The sequence below is a fragment of the Gymnoscopelus braueri genome, assembly GCF_963280865.1.
Source record: "Gymnoscopelus braueri genome assembly, chromosome: 2".
NCBI classification, from domain to species: Eukaryota; Metazoa; Chordata; class Actinopteri; order Myctophiformes; family Myctophidae; genus Gymnoscopelus; species Gymnoscopelus braueri.
Window position 1 is genome coordinate 57,841,755 of NC_137604.1, and position 19,676 is coordinate 57,861,430.

Genomic DNA, 19,676 nt, shown 5'->3' on the forward strand with positions numbered 1-19,676 from the left:
GGCTGTGTGCAGTTGGAGTTGAAGGCTACCTGATGTGGTATTTTATTTTTTACATTTTGTTCATCAATCTTTTTCAAATTTCAATTGTGTGACTATAATTCAATGTATGGTGGACACATGGTGGATACCAGTGTACATACAGCGGTTCTACTTTGAACCCACTGACCTTAAAGCTCAGAGTAGTAGTCCGATTACATCAGTGACCTCCCACTGCACTCAGGGATTGGCTCACATAGAGTTAATATCCAGCAGTGCACATATTTCTGAACATTGTATCAAAAATGTAAAGTTACTATACTGCCAAAATCAATGTGCAGTAAGTATGCGCAATACTGAAAAAGCTTTTAAGTTTTTAATTTTGCCAGCCTAATGTGTTATCGGCCATATCAATGATATTGCACTAATTGCATATCCGTTCTTGAGGTAATTGTTAATCCCCCAAAATCTATTTTTGAAAAGAAAATACGTTTTTTGACACACTGACTCATTTATCTTTCTCAAAGGTCAAATTATTCAAATTAGATCTGCTCTCTTTGCTTCTGGGGGTACCTGGAACAAACATTTTCAGGTGGGGTTCCGCGGCCAGATAACATCAGTTTTTCAGAAAACTGTTAGGATTGAGAAGACATCGACCTCAGGTCTTAATGGGTTAACAACATGCTGATCTGCTGCTGATTGGGAACGTGAAGCTTTGGCCTTTGATAGGACTGATATGGATAGGGGTAGTTAGTAGATACCTGATGAGAGGTTTGTGATCTCTAGATCTATCTGTCTACATTCTCTATTCTTATGGCTATTTTGTAACTGCAAAATGTTGTGAGCTTGTACGAAGAATAATTGGCGGCCACTCTTTTACACCTGTAAACTTGTTGAAGTTACAATATACCCAAAGTAAAAAAGAATTACCCATTTTGTCCCCCAATTTGGTCATTATGTCAATTCATTCCTCCCCACACACATCTCTGTGTTGCTGCTGTTGTATCCTACTGACTCACCTGCCAGTTAGGAGCCCCCACTGGGAGGACGTAGAGCCTTTGTTTTACTCCTCCCGCCCAACACTCCCTGCTGACAGGTGCCGCCCCAGCTTACTTACTTGCGGTGCCAATTATCACCCTCTCCCCGCCCGGCTTCCCTCCCCCGACCACGGGGCAATTGCGTTCATGTAGACACTCGACAAAGCCGGATGCACCACGGTGGATTTGAACCCCGGCCTCCGTGGTGGTGGGCAGCTACTTTACCACTGCGCCACCCGACCACACCCACAGTTGAAGTTGGCAAGTTCTTGTAGAGCAGAGCTATGGGTATAGTAGGGCTTATAGGAGTTAGGGTTAGTGAATGATAGTATGCATGACCAGAAGATCCGGTGATGTAGCAAGGAATAAGTGAGATCACTAAAGGCGTTTGTGTGTGTGTGTGTGTGTGTGTGTGTGTGTGTGTGTGTGTGTGTGTGTGTGTGTGTGTGTGTGTGTGTGTGTGTGTGTGTGTGTGTGTGTGTGTGTGTGTGTGTGTGTGTGTGTGTGTGTGTGTGTGTGTGTGTGTGGAGAGAGAGAGAGAGAGAGAGATAAAGTGAGTGTGGTAAAGAGTGACAGATGGAGATATAGTTAGCTTCTTATAGTTTGTAATGCCCTCCCTTTTCACTTCTGGTTTTATATGGTAAATTAAATGAGTAAAATTAAAATACGTGAAGGTGCGTAGACTGTTTGCCAGTTAACTGTAATGCTGCTGCTGCCTGATGCTGCTACCTATGTGTCATAGTTTGTGATATGTGTACTTGTCTCTTTTATGTTGTGACTGCTCTTTTTTTAGGACCACAATGAAAAAATAATCCTTAAGGCTTTATTGTGTTTTTATCCTCTGTGATACTGTGTGTGGAAGTGCTGATGTGCTCTTTCCTTTTATCACCAAATAAATTCATCCATTCATTTATAGTAGGGATGGGATGATAATCGTTATTATCGTTTATCGTGATAAAGAAAATCTCACAATAATCGTATTGCGTGATTTTAATGTATCGTGAAATTGTTGAGCTGCAAGTTCAGTCCCACTTAAACCCTCTATCCACAAGTTTCCTAGGGCATTGTGGGCATCACTTCCTGTCGATTTGATCAGGTATCAGGGATCAAATCGACAGGAAGTGATACCCACAATGCCCCAGGAAACTTGTGCATACTTGTACACGTAAAGAGCACATTTGGTACACTCTTTTTTCACTCTACACAAATCGATTTTGCCAAAAATAGCAGATCTGCAAACTCGAAACGCGTTGCGAGCTTGTAGATCGGCTATTTTCGGGCAAACGTTCCCCCAGAATAGGGATGCTGGGCGTTCAAGTGGTTAACAAAAGTGTCATTTAAGTTTTAAGCATATTTTGATTATCGCGATAATATCGTCAACCGCAATTATGTTTGCCACAATAATCGTGTGATTTTCATATAGTCCCATCCCTAATTCATAGTGATAGAGGTGAATCTAAAATGATGTGCAATGTTTTGCAGGAGGCTTCATGGGGACCAGATTTGCGAGCTGTAGAAGTTCTTTGGCCGTGTGGACCTGTCCTCACAACCACATTACACACGGTGCACACGCACACTCGACCTTTCACAACTAAACCGAGGGCTCTCTTACAAGGTCAGACCGAATGCTAATACATGCTGCTTTCATGCATGTAGTTGATGCCCGCGTGTGTATGTGTGTCTGTGTGTGTGCGTTTGCTGCACAGTGGTGGGGAAAAAAAGTATTTTACTTAAGTAAAAGTGTCAATACTACAATGTCGATTTCTTTCCCGGACTGTTACAAGTAAAAGTCCAGAACAAAAAATTTACTGGACTAAAAGTGCAAAAGTATTGGTATCAAAATGTACTTAAAGGAGTAGTTCACCCCAAAAAATACTTATTTCCTATCAATTACACACCCCATGAAGCATTGAATTCATTTTTTAGTTTTTGTCGCATTCCTGAGCCAATATAATAATAAGACCCTAATGTATCCGGTAGGAGACACAAAGGAGACTCTTTGTGTCTCCTACCGGATACATTAGGGTCTTATCATTATCATCAAATTATTGGCTTAGGATTACGACAAAAACTAAAAAATCTCCATGAATTCAATGGGGTGTGTAATTGATAGGAAATAAGTAATTTTTTGGGTGAACTACTCCTTTAAAGTACCAAAGTAGAAAGTACTCATTATGCTGAATGTCCCGTTTCACAAGTTTTTAAATGTCTAAAAATCTTTTGAAAATAGCAGATTTTCAAGCTCACAGTAACGCATTGTGAGCTTGTAGATCGGCTATTTTCAAATAACCAAAGTTTAAATAGGGCTGAAGTGGTTAATGTATGTTTTGTAATAATAATAAAACAAAGTAACTAGTAACTAAAGTTTTCAAATAACTGTAGTGGAGTAAAAGTACAACATTTGTCTCTGAGATGTAGTGGAGTAAAAGTACAACATTTGTCTCTGAGATGTAGTGGAGTAAAAGTAAAAGTATAGAAAATTGGAAATACTCCAGTAAAGTAAAAATGCCTCAAAATTGTACTTAAGTACGGAACTTAAGTAAATGTACTTAGTCACTTTACACCACTGCGTGTGTGAGTGTGACAGTGTGTGCGCTTGCACGAGCTATTGAAAAAAAACGTCCAAGTTGTTCATAGGAATATATTCACCATAAGGTAGAGCTCGGTGCAGTTCCTCACTGCCGAGTAGAAGCAGTGTTTTCTGTATTCAATTCAATTCAAACTTTATTCCAGACACACAGGGGGCCCATAGAGTACATAGAGGCTGACTCTCCAGTGTTTACGCAGCCTGGATGTGTACCGGAGACAGCTCTTCCCAGGATTGACTATATCCTCAATGATACTGTTCCGGGAGGCGAGACATGAATCCACATGATTCCACATGTTACAAATAAGTGACTGGCACTATGCCATCTAGGGACCTTAAGTAGTATCCTCAGGGCATCATTGTAGGCCACCTTAAGCCTCCGCATGCTACCCTTCTTGTATGTGCACCTAGGAAAGCTGTATACATGGGAGTGCAGAATGCTTTAAAATGTGCACACTTGACTTATTGTTACATAACTTTGTGCGTTTGTGCGTTTGTTCCAGGGTCTCCCACCTCACCGCGTCCAGAGAAGGGGGCATGGTGCTCTCCTAGCCGCCTGTCACAATGCCAGCCAAAAAAGACCCCAAGAAGGACGCCAAGAAAGGGAAGCCCGAACCAGAGAAGAAGAAAGAGGAGGAAAAGAAAGGCAAGGATGACAAGAAGGGAGGAAAAGACGACAAGAAGGCCCCTCCTCCGGCGAAAGAGGAGAAGAAAGATGACAAGAAAGGGGGCAAAAAGGGAAAGGAGGAGCCCCCGCCCAAGGGGAAAGGGAAGGATGACGGAAAGAAAGGAAAGGACAAAGGGAAAGGGAAGCCAGCGGAGTCTGAGGAGGATGACCTGAGCGAGGAGGAAGATGAGGAGGACTCGGAAGAAGACTCGGACGAGCCCAAGAAAGGTAAGGGTAAGCCGCCGGCTAAAGGAGGTAAAGGAGGTAAGCCCGCGAAACGAGGTGGGGACTCAGATGAGGATGAAGATGACTCAGATGAGGATGAAGACGATTCGGACGATTCGGATGACAAGAAGAAGAAGAAATCCAAAGATAAACACAAATCAAAGTCCGACGACAAGAAGAAAGGTAAGAAGAAAGAGGGAGGCCCACCCGTGCCTAAAAAGGAGCTCCCAAGGGGTGGACTGAAGAACATGTCCAGGATGTTCATGAAGTTCTCTGGCTTCAAGAGGAAAAGGAACAGCAGGAAGAAGCTGAAAAGTACGTCTCGTTTGCTCCTGCGCCTGGGCAGAAACAAACTGGCCAAGAAGGCGAAGACAAAGAAACGACGCAAGTCCATGCTGAAGAACACCTCGCGTTTCATGATGAGGTTTAAAGTCAGCAAGAAGAAGAAAAAGGAACAAGAGGAGAAGGACAGGCTGGCAAAAAATGGCGGAAAGAAGCCCTCTTACATGCTGATGAAATTTGGTGGTGGTGAACAAAAGAAGAAAGGCTTCTTTCAAGGGCTGTTTAGGAAGAACGCTAGTGACAGCCTATCAGATGGCTTAAAAAACAGCAGTCAGTTGCTGGGTAAGGTTGCAGGAACAACCAATTGGCTGACCAAGCGCTTTCTGTCCACAAAAATGCGGGAGAGTGGAGCTGGAGGCCAAGGCTGGGGTGGGCAGCGATCACAAGGACGGCACGGCAGCTCGAGAGGTCATCATGAAGGAGGATATGATGATGGATATGACCAGGGGTATCAGAAAGCCTATGATAATTATGGTCAGGATGCATACGGGGCCCAGGGCTATGGTCAGGATCCATACGCGGCCCAGGGCTATGGTCAGGATCCATACGGGGCCCAGGGTTATGGTCAGGATGCATACGGGGCCCAGGACTATGGTCAGGACCCATACGGGGCCCAGGGCTATGGTCAGGATCCATACGGGGCCCAGGACTATGATCAGGAGGCATATGGGGCCCAAGGTTATGGTCAGGAGGCATATGGGGCCCAGGGTTATGGTCAGGATGCATACGGGGCCCAGGGCTATGGTCAAGAGGCAGCATATGGCGCTCAGGGCTATGGTCAGCAGGCTGCATACGGGGCCCAGACTCAGCCTGGATACTATGACGATGGAGGAATGGGTGCAGACTTCCAGGACCTGGGTTACTATGAGGACGAGGGAGTCTATGATGCCACCGGCGGTTACTATGACGGGATGGGTGATCCATACGGTCAGCAGATGCAGCAGCCAATGTCACCGTTTGTAGATCCGGGTATGGACCCATATGCTGCTACGGGACAGGAATATGGCGCCTATGCAGGGGACATGGGTGGGTATGTTGACCCCCAGGCTCAGGGTCTCTATGACGGTGGTCAAGGAGCGTACTATGGTGAGGGACAGGCTGGAGTTTATGAGAATCCCTATGCGGACACAATGGGAATGCAAGCGGGAATGCAAGGGGGAATGCAAGTGGGAATGCAAGGGGGAATGCAAGGGGGAATGCAAGCGGGAATGCAAGGGGGAATGCAAGGGGGAATGCAAGGGGGAATGCAGGGGGGAATGCCACAGGAATATCAACTCAACTACAGCGAGGCAGGGATGCCTTACCAAGACTTCAGCTCCCAGCAGGCCATGGGACTCCAGCAGGGCTATGGGATGGGAGGGCAAGGGATGGGAGGGCAAGGGCTGGAGCAGACACCGGTGCAAAACCAATTTGGGGACGGGTACGCAGCCGGGTTTGCAGAAGCGATGGGCCAGCTTGGAGACGATACCATGGGTGCTCAGGGAGGAGATATGACCTTCAGGGTGCCCAGGCCACAAGTGCGTATGTTTGGGAAGGATCGACTTGATGTGCCTATGCTCCCGGGCCCTACCCTGCCACCTGAACCAGAATTTGAAAACATGTCAGAAATTCAGTATGAAGACCAGATGCCTCTAGATCCTAGAATGATGTCACCCCAAGCACAAATGATGATGTCACAACAGGATCCTAGAATGTCACCCATACCACAAATGATGTCACAACCAATGATGTCACCCCAAGAACAAATGATGATGGCGCAACAGGAACAAATGATGATGGCACAACAAGATCCTAGAATGTCACCCATACCACAAATGATGTCACAACCAGATCCAAGAATGTCACCTCAACCTCAAATGATGTCACCCCAGGAACAAATGATGATGGCGCAACAGGAACAAATGATGATGGCACAACAAGAACAAATTATGATGGCACAACAAGATCCTAGAATGTCACCTCAACCCCAAATGATGTCACCCCAAGAACAAATGATGATGGCACAACAGGAACAAATGATGATGTCACAACAACCAATGATGTCACCTCAGGAACAAATGATGATGGCACAACAGGAACAAATGATGATGGCACAACAAGATCCTAGAATGTCACCTCAACCCCAAATGATGTCACCCCAAGAACAAATGATGATGGCACAACAGGAACAAATGATGATGTCACAACAACCAATGATGTCACCCCAAGAGCAAATGATGATGGCACAACAGGAACAAATGATGATGTCACCACAAATGATGCCACAACAACAACAGCAGATGATGCCGCCACAGGTTATTATTCTAATTTGATTCTTAACATCCACAGTCCTAGGTATAATAGGATTGGCAGATATACAGTAGTACTGTAGGCCTACTGGCTTCTGGACATAATATATTTACAAAGTTTATAAACATTTAACATGCTTACATTCTTTCACCGTTATTTCTTTTCCCCCCCAGCAACAGATGATGGCAGAGCAGATGATGATGTCACAGCAGCAGCAGGGATATGGAGTTCCCCAGATCCCCACCCCAACTGCCATGATCATGCAGCAAGCCGGCCTGTCCCCCTCCATGGGACGTCGCATGCAGCCCTCTCCCACCCCATCCCGCCGTTCTGCCATGATGGCCTCCCCAATGATGCAGCGCGCCCCTCCAATGGCCTCCCCAATGATGCAGCGCGCCCCTCCAATGGCCTCCCCGATGATGCAGCGCGGCCCCCCAATGGCCTCCCCGATGATGCAGCGCGGACCCCCAATGGCCTCCCCGATGATGCAACGCGGCCCCCCAATGGCCTCCCCGATGATGCAGCGCGGCCCCCCAATGGCCTCCCCGATGATGCAGCGCGGACCCCCAATGGCCCCCCCTATGATGAGACGAAGCCCCGGGCCGCAGCCCCGAAGACCCCCCTCCGCAATGTCGAGGGGACCCCCTTCTCCCATGGCATCTCCCCGAATGCGGCCGCAAAGACCCCCTTCCTCCTTGGGCAGGAGGTCACCCTCGCCCACCATGATGCGACGTAGTCCTCCCGGGTCGCCCAGGGCCTCCATGAGGCAACGCTCTCGTCCCCCCTCCCCTCGTTCCTCCATGAGGAGGCAAAGTCCATCACGCGGTCCCCCGTCCCCTATCCCTGCCTTTCGTCGTCCGTCCCCGCCTCCCTCCCCCCAGATGGGTAAGAGAGCCTCTCCCACCCCTTCCCGTCGTAGCGTTGCCCCTGCCGGGCATCGGCCTGGCGCAGCGTCCCCTACCTTCTCCCATCGCTCGAACCGTTTGATGAGGGAACCCACGCCCATGGCCAGACCCAGGAGGATGGGCCATGGCACCGTTCCCTTGGGAACGGTGAGGCCTTCCCCCATGGGCCTCCGAGGGCGACCGGTACCACCACCCACCCATCACGTGCCCCCGTTCCGTAACCAGTCCATGCGAAGCAACCGGTCTTCAGTGCTCACCGTGGACTCCTCCATCCCCTCCCCTTTTCACTCCCCTCAGATGTCCCACCGAGTACTGCTAGGGAGACGAGAGTCTGGTCGTCTCCCATCTCGACCCATGGCCCGAGGGCTTCCTCTCCAGCAGAGAGTGATGGCTCCCTCCCCACAGCCCTCCCTTAAACATCCTGCATTCAGTCCTCACCGTTCTCCTCGTTCCTCGCCTCTCCCACCCGGCTATGCACCAGACCCTTACATGGCTGATCCTTACATGCAGCAGCCAGGAGCCCCTGCCTTCCAGAGACCAACTTCGCCTTATCAGCAGCCTATGATGCCCTCCTCTCCAATGCTATCTGGAGCTATACAGAACCAGGCCCTTCGTGGTGCATCCTATGCCTCCCCAATGTCACCTTATCAACAGCCTATGATGCCGTCTTCTCCAATGCTGTCTGGAGCTATACAGAACCAGGCCCTTCGTGGTGCATCCTATGCCTCCCCAATGTCACCTTATCAACAGCCTATGATGCCGTCTTCTCCAATGCTGTCTGGAGCTATACAGAACCAGGCCCTTCGTGGTGCATCCTATGCCTCCCCAATGTCACCTTATCAGCAGCCAATGGCGCCCTCCTCTCCAATGCTGTCTGGAGCTATACAGAACCAGGCCCTTCGTGGTGCATCTTTCACATCCCCAATGTCACCTTATCAGCAGCCTATGATGCCGTCTTCTCCAATGCTGTCAGGGGCTCTGCAGCAGAACCAGGCCCTTCGTGATGCATCCTATGCCTCCCCAATGTCACCTTATCAACAGCCTATGATGCCGTCTTCTCCAATGCTGTCAGGAGCTCTGCAGCAGAACCAGGCCCTTCGTGATGCATCCTATGCCTCCCCAATGTCCCCTTATCAGCAGCCTATGATGCCCTCCTCCCCAATGCTGTCAGGAGCTCTGCAACAGAACCAGGCCCTTCGTGATGCATCCTATGCCTCCCCAATGTCCCCTTATCAGCAGCCTATGATGCCCTCCTCCCCAATGCTGTCTGGAGCTCTGCAGAACCAGGCATTGAGAGGAGCGTCCTTTAGTCCTCCAATGATGATGTCCCCCGGTGGACCCCCAATGCCTTCTTCTCCAATGCTCTCTGGAGCCATGCAACATGGCCAGGCGCTGCGAGGCGTCGCTTCGTATCAGACTGGTGCTCTCTCACCATACGGCCATGTTGGTCATATTAATCAGCCCCCGCCATCTCCGATGCTCAACGATGCCATGCACAACCGCATGAACTTCCAGGGCATGTCCACAATGAGAACCCCCATGAGGAACCCTTATGCCCCCGCTACGCCTCAGCTCAGCCGTGCGTTGGGCCAGAACGCGGGTCTCAGAAACGCAAACTTCCAGACCTCTATGAACTTTCGCTCCCCCTATGCGCCCCAATCGCCCATGCTGGGCAGTGCCCTGCAAAATCCCCAGATGAGGCAGGCTTCCTACCAGCTGCCAGACGGAACCTACATGCAGTCACCGTATGCGCCCGCCTCACCGAGGTTAGGCAGTGCCCTGCAGAACCAGCAGCTCAGGGGGGCCTCCTACACTCTCCCGGATGGCACCTTTGTAGACCCCAACCAAAAGGTAACCCATAAAACCGATTACAGGTACATCTTGGTTCATTCTTTCTGTTTGACATCTTTTGTGTTCCAACTCGTTTGACCTCTCTGTCTCTCCTCAACACAGTCTATGTCGCCAGACTTGGCCAACGCCCTAAATAACCCCGCCCTGTTGGGCGCCCTGAGTAAACTCCCAGATGGAACCATGATGCTTGACCCCAGAAAGGCTTCCTCCCCAAACCTCAGGCTAGCACTTCAGAACCCCGCCCTCCTTCGTGCATCGTACACCCTGCCAGATGGCACCGTCATCATTGATCCACGGAAGCCCGTCAATCCAAACCTGTCTGCCGCCCTACAGAACCCTACCATGCGGGGGGCCTCGTTCAATATGCCAGAGGGGTTCATTGACCCCAATAAGCCCATCAACCCAAACCTACTCCAGGTCAGCAGTGCATTTTCATTACCGTCATCTATTATAGGCCAATCAATTTCATGTGTGTTGGAAGGAAAGTGGGAAATGTTCTTAATAGTACCTCCGTATTTGTTCAACTAACTGAAACTATGAACTATCGTTTGGTTTTAGACAAGCAGAGCTGAAGCTAATTATGATTTTAATCATGGCTGTTGTTGTATATCAGTTATTTTGTGTGTGTGTGTGTAAACCCAGCGCAGTAAAAATGTGAAAGGTAAATTTAAGCTGGTAACTCAGCACTCCTGGAGCTTTACTGATCAGGACCCGTTTCTAGAACCCCTTAAAGGAGTAGTTCACCCAAAAAATAACGTATTTTCTATCAGTTACACACACATGAAGCCTTTAATTCATGTTTTTTTTTCTTTCTTTTTTTCGCATTCCTAAGCCAATAATTTGATGACCGGGTGTATTTCCGGTAAGAGACACAAAGAGTCTACTTTGTGTCTCCTACCGGATACATTAGCATCTTTACGCCAGTAATCAAATTATTGGCTTAGGAATGCGACAAAAACTAAAAATAATCCATGAATTCAAGGCTTCATGAGGTGTCCAATTGATAGAAATGTATATTTTTGTTGGGGTGAACTACTCCTTTAAGGCTGAACTGAACTCTGATGTTGTCATCTCCAGGCCATGAGCAACCCAGCCCTGAGAGGAGCATCGTACTCACTCCCAGATGGAAGTATAATAGTGGACCCTAGAAAACCCAAGACCCCCGATCTGTCCGCTGCACTCCGGAACCCATACCTGAAGGAAGTCTCTTACACCATGCCAGACGGGACCATTGTCATCAACCCGTATAAACCGCTCGGTCCTGACCTGTCAAGTGTAATAATAACCTGTATTCCTAGTACTTTTCACAAAAGGAAATAAATGGAGCTCAGAGTTCTTCACAGGCAAAAAAATAAAGATAAAGAAGAAAATAAAGCAGAAACGAGACTAAATACAATAATCATGTATTGTACATTTGTCTGCAGCACATAAGCCTGTGTAACAAATCTAGTGTCTCTTATGAACCAAGCAATGCCAGGACTGTTTTATTTTATTTTAATAACTAATGACATTGTTAATTTCAGTAACTTAATGAATGGTGTTGGGGTGGCACTGGCTCAGGAAGTAGTTGAGGTTTCGTTGACTGGGATCCGGAAGGTTCCCGGGTTCGATCCCCACTCCTGGCTGGCATCATCTCTCTCCAAACCTGGCCGCCACCCTACACTGGGGGGGGGGCACATATTATGCCAGGGGGGGGGGGGGTCACGGACCCCAATGTGTCACCAAAACAGTGAATTTACCTTCATTCCTGTCATTTCAGGCCAATCAATTTCTCTTCATGTGTGTTGGAAGGAAAGTGACTATATGAAGTAGTCGCTCTGTAGTTTTTAACTACTGTAACTATGAGCTATCCTGTGGTTTTAGACCAGCAATGCTGAAACTAATTATGCTTTAAACATGACTATTCTGTTTTTATGTACATCAAAACCAATGCTGTGAAATGTGAACCGAACTGAACTGAACTCTATTTTTTTAATCATCTCCAGGCCCTGAGTAACCCAGCCCTGAGAGGTGCATCGTACTCCCTCCCAGATGGAAGTATTATAGTGGACCCTAGAAAACCCAAGAGCCCAAATCTGTTGGCTGCTCTCCAGAACCCATCTCTAAAAGAAGTCTCTTACACCCTGGCGGATGGGACCATCGTCATCAACCCATTTAAACCGCTTGCTCCCGACCTGTCAAATGTAATAATAACCTGTCATCGATTCTAAGCCGATCAATTTCTCTTCTATGTGACAATGTTTTTTAGTATTCGTTTTTAACTATACTGTAACTATGAACTGTCCTGTGGCTTTAGACAAGCAGAGCTAAAACACATTATGATTTAAACATGACTTATATCGTTATTCCGTTTTTTTGTGTAAAGCAGTGAAATGTGAAAGGTGAAATTGACCTGGTAACTCGGCACTCTTGAAGCTTTACTGATCACGTGATCAGGCCCCACTCATAGTTCCTCTTGAGACTGAACTGAACTCTTGCTTTTGTCATCTCCAGGCCCTGAGCAACCCAGCCCTGAGAGGCGCATCGTACACCCTCCCAGATGGAAGCATCATAGTGGACCCTAGAAAACCCAAGAGCCCAAATCTGTTAGCTGCGCTCAGGAACCCTGAACTAAAAAACATATCTTACACCCTGGCTGATGGGACCATTATCATCAACCCATATGCTCCTCAGAATCCTAGTCTGCTTGAGGTAATGATAATAATAATAACCTTTATTTATATAGCACTCTTCCTAAAAAGAAATGCAGCTCAAAGTGCTTCACAGTCACAAAGCAAAGAAAGGAACAACATGTTATAGTCTGTACCTATAAGGTTGAATTTGTGCGCAGCACAAGGCACAGGCTTCAGTTTGACTGAAGTCTGTGTCACAAACTTAGAACCATCAAATGCCAATTGTATTGGTATAGTGTATATTAGGGTTATTAATATTTAAAGAACATCTTTAATTTAACTTCTTTAATGAATGGTCTTAGGTGGCACTGGCTCACACAGTACAGGTAGATAGGTAGAGGTAGTTTGTCTGGGATTCAGCAGGTTCCCAGTTCGATCACCACTCCTCCTTGCATCATGTCGAAGTGTCCTTGAGCAAGACGCATAACACCTGCTTAAAGGGATAGTTCACCCCCAAAATGACTTTTTTTCTATCGATTACACACCCTTGAATTCATGGATTTTTTTTGTTTTTGTCGCATTCCTAAGCCAACAAATTGATTTCCGGTCCACTGGTCATCAAATTATTGGCTTAGGAATGCGACAAAAAATTTATAAAAAATCTATGAATTCAAGTCTCTATGGGGTGACTAATCGATAGGAAAAAAATCATTTTGGGGTGAACTATCCCTTTAACTGCTCCGCGGCAAGCAGGAGCAGTTTGGTGTGTCAATGGGTTTGTGTATAGTGCAAACTTTGTGATGCACTTTGGGATTAAGCGCTTTTGGAGCATAACGTTCATCTGTTCTTTTGTAATGACGTTTCCCCCCCTGCCTTCACCATCAGGCTCTTGGAAATGAGAACCTTAGAGGAGCACGGTATCGACTTCCAGACGGGACCCTGTCCATCCCGGGTCAGAAACCCAACCTCTCAGGTGCACTCAGAGGGCACAAGGGGATGCGGCAACAAGAGCTCTATAAGCTCAAAGACGATTCCATGTTTACTGGCCAACGCAGACCAGATGGTCCCAACATCTTCGGTGCCATGTCCGACTACGACATAGCACAATTTGATTTCAGGTAGGCATGTTGGCGCATGTAGGCACACAAATCCTATATAATCCACTTCCATCCATTCCATAAGCATTTCACATCATACACACATTTTATGTTGACATCCCTTTTGGAGTAATGGAAAGTGTATGTAGAAAGTATGTAGAGAACGCTTCCCCCACATGTACTGTATTATTCACATCACAATTGCAATATTCATTGCAATTACAATGTAAAAAAGAAGAATATGTTATCTTATTGTTAAATCTGATATATTCAAATTACAATAGTAAGATTCTTTGGATTTGGTTCCAGAACATTCTTGCAGCAATACAACAATAACGAAAGAAAGAATTAAGAATAGCAACAATAGTAAATACTGTATAAGAAAAACGGTCAAGTATACATTAATCATATAGCACACACTGTGTGTGCATGGTTCCTACTAAATTATATTATATTATATTCATGTATGTATGGGCGCACTGCACAGTGTATGCATATTAATCATATATACTGTATATCTCTGCTGTCGGGCAGAAACCAGTTATGTCCAAAATATTTACTTTTCGGGAATATGAAATAAAAATGTTTTTTAGAACAACACAATGCATGCGTCATCAAAGTTGGCATGGTGACTTTATACATTGTCAGATACTTGAATGTGTCCTTATATTATCATCACTTTATCCAAAAACAGCTCAAGGGGAGTTAGGAGGTTTTTGACCATTAATGTGGAGATAGGATTTTTTTTCCCGTCTAATCAATTATGGAAAAAACAACTGTCTCCAAAGTTGGAGTTAGGTGGTTTGAACGTCAGTTTGAGGATCCAATGGAGTTAGGACGTTTAGTCATAAGCACTTTTTAATACTTTTCATTGGTTCAATATTTGTAAAACCAACACACAGACATAAGGGTGTTCATAAGCACTGATTTATTTAAAAACATAGAAAAGTAGAAAAATGGAGATAGGTTTCTGCCTGACAGCGATGATATATAAATGCACTGTTAATGTGCAGTGTCAGGTGCCTCTGTTTGTGTGTGTGTGCGTGCGTGCGTGCGTGTGTGTGTGCGTGCGTGCGTGCGTGCGTGCGTGCGTGCGTGCGTGCGTGCGTGCGTGCGTGCGTGCGTGCGTGCGTGCGTGCGTGCGTGCGTGTGTGTGTGTGTGTGTGTGTGTGTGTGTGTGTTTAGTAAACAGACAGGCAATAGGCCTATCGTTCATAACCTGATTGGCTGGGGGAATTAACTTTTCCGGAGCTTAATCCTCTTGGTGTGGTCGTTGAAAAGCCTGATTGCCTGGGGGGGGGGGGGGGAGTAGCTACTGCAGAGCCTACTGCCCTGGGTCTTGTGGATGCCAAACCACTTGCCATATGGAAGCATGTGAAACAGTATGTGGTTGGGGTGGCCAGGATTTTTTATAATCTTATGGGCGATATGAAATCAACATCAAGATTGTTTAAAAATGTTGCTTTAATTACGATCAATGAACGATATATTTTTTTAAGTGAAAATAGCTGATGTACATGCTCACAAAGCGTCACCATGCAGCACGTTGTGAGCTTGTAGATTGGCTATTTTTGCTATATTTGTAGGCCACCTTTGTACAACAAAGTATAATACAGGGTTAAAAGGTTATTCAGATAAATCAATTTAGTCGATTCTATAAAAAAGAAATGTCTCTGTCTCGATTGTAAAAAATCTTTGAAGAAAGGCCCGGACGGTTGGCGTAACCGTCTGGGCACCTAGGCTGATAATCCAGCCTGACAGAGTGTCGCGGGTTCGACTCCCGATCCCGACGACCTTTGCTGCATTTCACCCCCCCATCTCTCTCCCCGTTTCCTGTCAGTTTCCTGTCAGTCTACTTTCCAAATAAAGGCAGAAAAAGCCCCCCAAAAAAAATCTTTAAAAAAAGAAAAACAATCAGGTTGTTGATTATTCGATTAACCCACATAAGTGAGATTAAGTCGGTTAGTGGTTCTTAACATTGGTTAATTGCCAAGCCATAATCCTACGTGCTAACTAATACTACGCAATCCTAGATATTCCTTGTCAAAATGACCAATTTAGAGTAGGCAAAAGGGCCTACTCTGTGAGTTTGCATGTTCTCCCCGTGTCTCTCAGGGTAGCTAATACCCTCACAAAAACATGTAGTAATCCTGGTCGCTATACCGCCTCCCCCATGACAGCCGGGGCGCCTGATGGAGGGGAAAGGAACTGGTTGGAATAACGTGTTCCTTCCACGCGTTACGTTCTACCAGGGAAACTCTCCCCTGTCAGGTGACAAGAAGGTCAGTTGGCTCTCATGCATTGAAGGAGGCATGAGCTCGGCCCTGGCCTCCCTAGGCTGGTGAGGGGAGTGTAGCGCCCAGGATCACTTAGAAAATTGGCACCGGGTGAAAAAATAAGGGTTACAAAATCGCGGGATAACATTTTTAGAAGAACATTTTTTTTTTACCTCTCTCGACAGACAACTGGCCAATGAATCCCATCTCGCAAAGAGGTTCCACCAACCCAAGCTAGGCGACGCCATCCAGAACCAGCAGCTTCGCTACGCCTCCTACAGGGTGCCAGTGGCACTGCAGGGCAAGGACTCGCAGTACGCGGTGATAGCGCCCTACGGGCCGCGCACGGGCCACTGGGCCAGGAACGCGGGGTGGAGTACGGGGGTGGAGGAAGACGTGTGGGCCGCGGAGAGGGTCCTTCCCCACGGTACGGTCCAGAACCTCCAGAAGTGGTCCATGCAGAACGACGGGGTGATGGAGGGCTTCTCGCCCCCGCCCCCTGGCATGGAGGCCCGGTTACAGGAGCCAGTGTGGCATCCCAACAGAGAGAGGGAGACCGCAGGGAGCTGGTATGATAAGGTGAGCTATAACTAACACACTGCTGCTCCTATCTCCTTCAGTCAGCGGGTCAGTTAACCACATTCATCCTTTCATAAATAATACTGAAATAAAATAAATAAAACGTCCAAATTGTTTTTTTGAAAGTTTTATTTTTACAGTTAAAACATTTCAACATGATACATAAAATTGTACAAATAAGAGATTTCCAAGCTCATAACACTAGCTAAATAGTGAGAGAGAGACAGTATTTTATAATTATTCATGTTATGTGGTCTAGCAGAATCCACTCACTGCATGTACAGTAATGTTTGAAAATCTACTTAAATATGAGTTTGACTTTTATGTTTTCATGGATGTGTGCATGCTTTCGTGTGTGTGTGTGTGTGTGTGTGTGTGTGTGTGTGTGTGTGTGTGTGTGTGTGTGTGTGTGTGTGTGTGTGTGTGTGTGTGTGTGTGTGTGTGTGTACAGGTATACTCTGTTAGGAGCATGACCACAGTGGGTGTCAGGGCTAAACGCTGGGCAGAGGGCATGGAGGACATGACACAGCTGGAGTATGTACAAGCACACACACACACACACACACACACACACACACACACACACACACACACACACACACACACACACACACACACACACACACACACACACACACACACACACACACACACACACACACACACAGTGGGGAATGTCTTCTAAGGAAGCATGTCATGCACCGAAAATAGGTTTTCGGTCTTTAAGCTTACCACGGCATGTGGTAAGCTTGTTGATAGCCTATTTTCGGTTATTCGTTATTTTAAGATTAAATATTATTTTGAGTATTTGAAGTGGTCAAACCAGCAAACCAGAATGCATGTTCAATCTTCCAGAAAATCCTAAAGATCTCAGATATTTCTTGAAAGCAAAGGTTAAATCTGCAATCTCTTCAACTCTGTACTGTATGGCTACCAAAACATCATAATGTGCTAATTGTTTATGACACACAGCGCTAGCCTGTGGTGGGCTCCTTTCACGCTGTTTCACAAATCACAGATTAGATTAGCAATCATGTTTTCAGTCATGAGATCTTTTTCTTGCTTTAATCCATGGTGTGATTACAGGGACCTGAATGAGACCACTGTTCTGATGAACCTGAAGAAGCGCTACGACCAAGAGCTCATATATGTATGTATGCTTCACCAGGAACGCTTTATAGTCCTAAAATCCCGGAAGTTATTTATTTCACTTTATAATAATGTGTTACTCCTTCAGTGAATGTATATTGATAACCAAGAAAACAAAATAGAAGGGTAGAATAGATATGGGTTGCCAACTGTCCCTTGAAATATGGAATCATCCCTTTATTTGGAAACTAAAAGACGTGGCCCACATTGAACTGACACACTATTTTTGGGATTTCATGCAGCTCACATACTGTTATGCATATTAACCACTTAAATCCTGTTGACTTATTAACCTGGACTGGAGTTGTCGCTGTACTTGAACTGCTTTTTTTTATGTCTACACCAAACCTCTTTGCCAAAAATATCCGACACAGAAGCTCACAACTGAGCTTGTAGATCGGCTAATGTTCCCTCCAGAATGGTTGGATGGTCTCCTTTTCGTCTCAGTATATTGATTCAAATTCAAAAGCATCAAAAGTAGCAGATCTACAAGCTCAAAACGTTTCGAGCTTGTAGATCTGCTACTTTTGATGCTTTTGTTTGACACGGTATATGATCAAGTAGTAGGACATTCATTTATGAAAAAACACAAAAAGTTAAAATATGGAAATAAGAGGTTTCTGCCCGACAGCAACGATATACAGTGAGATTTTATCTTTAGTAGTTTGGTAGTTACTTTGGTAGGTACTTTGGTAGTTGGCAACCCTATAGCTGGAACTAGTTGTTGTTGACAGTTTGAAACAACATCATATGATCAGAACATGCTGCGCTTTATTTATCCACTTGTTTCTCCTAATTATTCTCTCTTGTCTCTCTGTGGTTCCCTCCTGTTCATCCAGTCGTACATCGGCAGGATCCTGGTGTCTGTGAACCCGTACAAGATGTTCAACATCTACGGCACCGACATGGTGCTGAAGTACGAAGGACATGGCCTCCCTGACAACCCTCCGTAAGACCTGACACCTTGTGTGTGTGTGTGTGTGTGTGTGTGTGTGTGTGTGTGTGTGTGTGTGTGTGTGTGTGTGTGTGCGTGTGCGTGTGCGTGTGCGTGTGTGTGTGTGTGTGTGAATTTATAATAACAATAATACATTATACATCAAAGCGCTTTTCAAAACAAATCAAAATAGACAACTTTATTAGGAGAGAAGTAGTTTAAAGGCTTGAGCAAAGAGAAAATCATTAAGAAAAAGTACTCAAATATTTTACTTAAGTACAAATATCAATACTGCAATCTAGAAATACTCTGTGGAGGACTGGGGTGATTTGGTCTCTGGATTGGGTTCTGGTGGTGAGGAGGCAGGCAGCAGAGTTTTGCACTGAGTATTGAGTCAGACTTGATCAATTGTATTGAAGTTTCCTGAGGATAATAAACTGTCCTTCACCTGTCCTGTACCACATGAGTTTAAACAGAGAGACAGAGCGCTGTAGTGATGAGGAGGGGGGGGGGGGCGTGTGTGGGTGGAGGAACTCTCACCACCAGCCTCAAAGCTGAACCTCATCGTGGGGGCGTTGCTGTCGGGCAGAAACCTCATATCTCCGTATTTTAACTTGATTATATTACAGCGCAGTGGTGGAAGAAGTGCTCAAATGTTTTACTTAAGTAAAAAAATATCAATACTGCAGTGTAGAAGTACTCTGTTACAAGTAAAAGTCCGGAATTCAAAATTTACTTGAGTAACAGTACAAAAGTATTGGTATCAAAATGTACTTAAAGTACCAAAAGTAAAAGTACTAAAATGTTTGAAAATAGCAGATCTACAAGCTCACTGTGAGCTTGTAGATCTGCTATTTTCAAATAGCCTAGGTATACAATAGGGCTAAAGTGGTTAATGTATGTTTTATGATGTAATAATTGATATTGATCTGCAAAGTAACTAGTAACTAAAGTTTTCAAATAATTGTAGTGGAGTAAAAGTACAATATTTGCCTCTGAGATGTAGTGGCGTAGAAGTAAAAGTACAGAGACAATTGGAAATACTCCAGTAAAGTAAAAGTACCTCAAATTTGTACTTTAGTACAGTACTTGAGTAATTGTACTTAGTTACTTTACACCACTGCTACAGCGTCACACAAAAGCATCAAAA

The 19,676-nt window shown here is 45.7% G+C and overlaps 1 protein-coding gene across 1 annotated transcript in view; it reads left to right on the plus strand.

Annotated features, from left to right (window-relative positions):
• Positions 1-4,164: 4,164 nt before the first annotated feature.
• The window catches only part of myo15ab (myosin XVAb), a gene marked incomplete at its 5' end in the record, with an annotated part of 119,504 nt that continues 103,992 nt past the window's right edge, over positions 4,165-19,676 (plus strand). The window contains 11 exons of the mRNA XM_080443960.1: positions 4,165-7,128; positions 7,297-9,879; positions 9,982-10,296; positions 10,957-11,154; positions 11,865-11,979; positions 12,389-12,471; positions 13,377-13,609; positions 16,050-16,443; positions 16,895-16,977; positions 17,530-17,593; positions 18,432-18,541. Of these exons, the coding sequence (XP_080300086.1) occupies positions 4,165-7,128; positions 7,297-9,879; positions 9,982-10,296; positions 10,957-11,154; positions 11,865-11,979; positions 12,389-12,471; positions 13,377-13,609; positions 16,050-16,443; positions 16,895-16,977; positions 17,530-17,593; positions 18,432-18,541 (7,142 nt within the window). The remainder of the gene's footprint in view (positions 7,129-7,296; positions 9,880-9,981; positions 10,297-10,956; positions 11,155-11,864; positions 11,980-12,388; positions 12,472-13,376; positions 13,610-16,049; positions 16,444-16,894; positions 16,978-17,529; positions 17,594-18,431; positions 18,542-19,676) is intronic.